This window comes from Mus pahari, chromosome 10 (assembly GCF_900095145.1).
Source record: "Mus pahari chromosome 10, PAHARI_EIJ_v1.1, whole genome shotgun sequence".
NCBI lineage: Eukaryota > Metazoa > Chordata > Mammalia > Rodentia > Muridae > Mus > Mus pahari.
The window spans coordinates 96440465-96445740 of NC_034599.1; the positions used below are offsets into that span (position 1 = coordinate 96440465).

The 5276-nt window shown below is 46.0% G+C and overlaps 1 protein-coding gene across 2 annotated transcripts in view; it reads right to left on the minus strand.

Moving 5' to 3' along the window:
* Positions 1–5276, minus strand: part of LOC110328604 (serotransferrin) — a 40873-nt gene that overhangs the window by 24328 nt on the left and 11269 nt on the right. For both annotated transcript variants that reach the window (XM_029542909.1, XM_021208025.2), the window contains exons 12-14: positions 3229–3399; positions 1488–1617; positions 851–915 (exon numbers count right to left, since the gene is read on the minus strand). In XM_029542909.1, coding sequence (XP_029398769.1) covers positions 851–915; positions 1488–1617; positions 3229–3399 — 366 coding nt within the window. The remainder of the gene's footprint in view (positions 1–850; positions 916–1487; positions 1618–3228; positions 3400–5276) is intronic.

A 5276-nucleotide genomic window follows, 5' to 3' on the forward strand; every position in this document is an offset into this window, starting at 1 on the left:
AGAGAGGGGGGAGAGAAAGAACAATCAAATCAGTCCTTTAAATAAATTATTAGTGTCTTCTGAGAGCAGTCTCAGGTGCTGGGAGTATAAAGAGGAAGAGGAAGAGCCCAGTGACTGCCCACAGCCAAAGTGCACACAGATACTTTGCAGCCATGCGGACAGAGGATTCTCAGCAGAATGGGGTGTGCTGCCTGGGAAGGCGTCTCAGAGGAGCTGGTGCTGAGACAGTCCATCCTACATCAGTTGCCCAAGGTAGTGAAGAGAATAGACCTGAGAGCTAGCAGGGAAGTGGCTGATGGCCTGAACGGCAGTTCCTCAGGAGCCCTTGGTGACATACAAGACCTGGCGTGCACATCCTTACTGATACTAAGCCCATCTTCCCCACCTTGCCATCCCACCTTATTCCTTAGCTAGCATTCCATGGCCAGCAAGAGCTGTCTCTTCATCATTTATCTAATCTGGGTTGCATCGTGGATTTTTGCTTTGATCTATGGTTTGCCACCCGTTACTGTTAACATTCGTTTAATGTCCAACATTTCCAGACATGGCACTGGGAGAGCCTATACACTGGGTCCCCTGTGCTGCAATGTGTCCCGTCCTTCTCTTCACACGGCGGTGCAAGCAGCTTCCCATGTATATTCATCCTGCCCCAACCTTGCAGTGACTTTTGCCATAGGGATGACTGCAGAGCAATTGCTTCTCTTTCCACTGAACATCCAAGTTGAGAATTAGAACTCTCCAGCCTGACAGTGTCTGTACAGCTCCTATGGAGCCGTCCCTGAGTCTCAGCAAATCCCAGTGACCCAGATTCTGGAGGGAACAAAAAGAAGAGAGCGCACACATACCGTACCTTCAGTGTTTTCCAGGACAGTCTGGTGTTTCACAAAAGCTACATCTCCCTTCTCAACGAGACATCTAAAGAGGTCCAGATATGGGGAAGGGAGAAGACAGGAGGTCAAGACTGACACATGTCATTCAGAGGCACCTTGTAGATCCAGGTGGGTCACCTGATGTCATCAAGTGTTAGGGCTACTCTGTAACAGTGTACAGAGTGAGGAAAGCGAAAGGCCCCAAGTCGCTGTGCAGTCCCACAAGCTCAGCTCCGCACATCACACCATTTTTTTTCTTTATTTTTTGTGGGAGCGAGAGGAAGGCGTACATGCACATTCGTGTGAGTATGTGTGCATGTGCACATGTGTACATGTATGCAGAGGTCAGAAGTCAACATTGGGCATCCGCCTTTATCCTTCCCCACCTTACTATTGGAGACGCGGTCTCTCACTGAGGCTGGAGCTCCTCGGTTTGACTAAGCTGGCTGGCTAGTGAGCTCCAGAGACCCACTTGTTTCTTCTCCATCCCACACTCGCAAGTGCTGAGGTTAAAGAAATATATTCGTGCCTGGCTTTTATGTGGATTTTAGATATTCAGTTTGTGTGTGTGTGTGTGTGTGTGTGTGTGTGTGTGTGTGTGTGTGTTGGAAAACTCACCGGAAAGCCCCTGTGTAACCATTATATCCCTCTTTGTTGTTCGGAGCACATTTGAGTGGGCCAATACACAGGTCACAGAGGGAGGAATTCTTCTCATACCCAGGAGCACAGCCTTGACTGAAAAATTCATCTGGACGGAAGAACAAAAAAATGTCAGCTTTGTGTGTGTGTGTGTGCGTGCGCGCGCGCGTGCACGCGCGTGTGTGTGTGTGTGTTAATTCTAGTGGCTTACCTAACCCCTGACAAGCTATGAAATAATTCACTCTGCAACCTTCCAACCAACAACCCAGAACCACCCAGACTATAGGTCTTTGGAGGAAACTTCTCAAGGATGGGAGAGGATTTTGTGAGCACTCCACTTCAGGGTGGAGGAGATCCCTGGAGCACTGTGATGGGGTACCATCTCTCTAGCCTGTAGAATGAAGAAATGGATTTTTTTTTTTTTTTTTTTTTTTTGGTTTTTCAAGACAGGGTTTCTCTGTATAGCCCTGGCTGTCCTGGAACTCGCTCTGTAACCAGGCTGGCCTCGAACTCAGAAATCCGCCTACCTCTGCCTCCCAAGTGCTGGGATTAAAGGCAAGCACCACCACTGCCTGGCAGAAATGGAATTTCTAAGGTTGTACCACTCTTTCTTTGTTTGTGAGTTTCCCCTTCCCTGCCATTCATTAGAAGAACTCCACTACACCTCAGAAATCAAAAGAGGGATAGGAGATTGTCTCTGCCCATCAGCTGCTTCTGTGGATGTGACAATATAAGGAGGCTTAGGGAAGCAAGGCCAGGAGCCTGTGCTTTCTGCCTGTCACCCCAGGTGTCCTTTGTTTCTGAGCTACCAGAGCATCTCTGTGCAGAGATGTGTCCCCATTTCCCCTCCCTGCACATTCTAAGGTTGCAGAGTTCATAGTCATGTTTATAGTTCTCTCATTTTTAAGGAGTTGCCCAAATTTAGAGGCATCAGGAAAGAAGATCTGAGGAAGCCAATATGAAGCAAAGCCATTGCCACAATTTTCTGTTGGGATCTTCTACTCAGAAACAAAAGGAGGTAGAATCAGCCTCAGGTAGAGGACACAGTAAACTGAAGAATCCTCAGGGCTGAGCAGGGGCTCGGGGTGAGATGACCAACACCTTAAGGGACCCTGGAAACCGCACCCCACATAGTCATATCACAGAACCCCAATGGCAGAGATTGCTTGACAGCCACCCAATGTCTGTTTCCCTTTGTTCCTCCGTAACACAAATCTAATCTGGTTTATGGTAGGTATGTGTAGGTGGGTATCTGACAGGACACCTACATTCTGCCCAATGGCAAGTTATATGCAAATAATGGTTTTCAAGTCCAGAAGGCTCTTTTCAAGCTCTGACCCTAGTGGGTGTAAATTTCCACTTGTTCTCCTTGCCTGAATTGTGGCTGCCCAGGCAAGGTTGCTTTGAACATGGAAGTACTACGATGGAAATTGTGGACCAGAAAGAAGAGGAGCTCTCAAGACCTTATCAGCCGTGGACTGCTCACCTCTGATCTCCATCATGGGAGAGACAAGTAAATGCATAGCCACTGACACCATCATTTGCCACTGAGACAACCATCCTGACTCCATGGCTCAGCCCCGCACCCCTCCTAGTCCCCCCCCCCCCGCTATTTCCTTGAGGTTCATTTTTGTGAAACATCGCTTTTACCGACCCTGTGCCCACCGCCTCCCTCAGGACCCCGTTTTTTTTTGCACGGCCTTCCCAGCTCTCTGCTCACCGAACTTGCAGTGGTTGATCCTGCTGAACAGCAGGCCCATAGGTATGTTCCAACCGGCGGTTCTGTCTACCCCAGTGTGGCAGGACTTCTTGCCTTTCAGGTTGTCCCAGGTGATGCTAGTGTCTGACGCCTTCACCACAGCCACGGCATAATACCCTCTAGGAAAGATACCTGAAAAGAACAATTAATATCGCTGGGGCCTCCCAAAGTACCTGCATCCAACAGAAGCCACTGTCTCCCTAGGACAGCGAGGATGTCCTAAATAGCATTGTGTCATGAAAGGAATTCCACAACATCTAACTCCGGTGAAGAAAGGACAGTCTAGGAAGAATCTCAAAAGCAAAGCATAAGATCACATGGTGCTCCGTGATTATGTCCATGTTAAAAGATGCTTTGATGTATTGATTTAAAAATAAAATAACAGGCTGGGGAAATGACTTGGTTGGTAAAGTTCTTGCCATGTAAGCAGTTCGGTCCCCAGAACCGATGTAAAACAAAAGCCAGACATGGTAAGCCGGGCTGTGGTGGCTCACGCCTTTAATCCCAGCACTTGGGAGGCAGAGGCAGGTGGATTTCTGAGTTTTGAGGCCAACCTGGTCTACAGAGTGAGTTCCAGGACAGCCAGGGCTATACTGAGAAACCCTGTCTCGAAAAAAACAAAAAACAAAAAACAAAAAAAACCCCCCCCCCCAAAAAAAAAAAAAAAAAAAAAGCCAGACATGGTGGCATGTGGTTATAATCTCATTACTAGGAAGATGGGTACAGACAAATTCCTGGGCCTTACTATTAAGCCAGTTTAACTTACTCCAGGCCAACAAAGATCCCATCTCATAAAAAAAAAGTGGATGACTCCTGAGAAATTCCACTTGAGGTTGACTTCTGACCTCCACATGGCCCATCACAAGCGTGCATGTGTGCCCACATAGACATGTATACACATAAAATAGCAAATATTAACACATACTCGTTAGGAATATGGCTAATATACAGCCCTTACCTGTATGCATACGATTATTGAAGTTAAAAGTCAGTAACTCACTTTCCAAATTATCAAGTCAAAGACATGGATACAGAAAAGTTAATGGAAATCTAGCATTTTGTATATGAACATGTATTGGGGTTAATCAGGCCAGATTCCCGCTGATAATAAGAATATGGTTTTACACCAGGATAAACATAAAAAGGGAAACACCAACAACACTTTGGTTGTAATTTTCTATAGCACAAATGTGACCTCAATTGGGGCTAGAACACCTGTGATTCTGTTTTCTATTTTAATTAATTCAATATACTTTCTCCAATAGAAAACAACCTGTGGAATAATAATGGCTCCTTCTAGATATGCTAAAAACTGGGGGGTTAAGTTTAGCTGCAGGGACAAAACTACAGAATTGTATGCTCATAGTTCTGTGGAATACAACCTAAGGAGACTGAACACTAGGACTCGGGGTCACTTTGGTGTTTGACTTCCTGTTTGCTCTTATGCCATCTTTTCAGATCCACTCCTAATCAAAGCCTTAGTAAGAGATGGGCTAGTCTGGTTTCCTGGGCCCAGCCTGGATGGATGCTCAAGTAATTCCGTGCACTTAGACATCAGCATTTTGAAGGGCTCCATTCAGTCCTAAAGCTCTGAAGACTTTATAGGATTCAAAATGGTAGGAAGTGATGGGAAGAACCTAGATGGTTCCCAGTATCAGTTGACAGTGGCAAGAAATCCTAGCTTTGTCAACAGATGTTATATTACTGGTTTGTTCAAAGATTTGTTTGGAGAGCATTCATATATTCTCAACCCTTGGGTCCCCTCAAGCATCCTTACAGAGGACAATGCCTACATATTAACAGGAGATGAGTAACCACACACACACACACACACACACACACACACACACACACGCACCTGATCAAGTACTATTCTTTTTTTTTTTTTTAAGATTTATTTATTTATTATATGTAAGTACACTGTAGCTGTCTTCAGACACTCCAGAAGAGGGCGTCAGATCTCGTTACGGATGGTTATGAGCCACCATGTGGTTGCTGGGATTTGAACT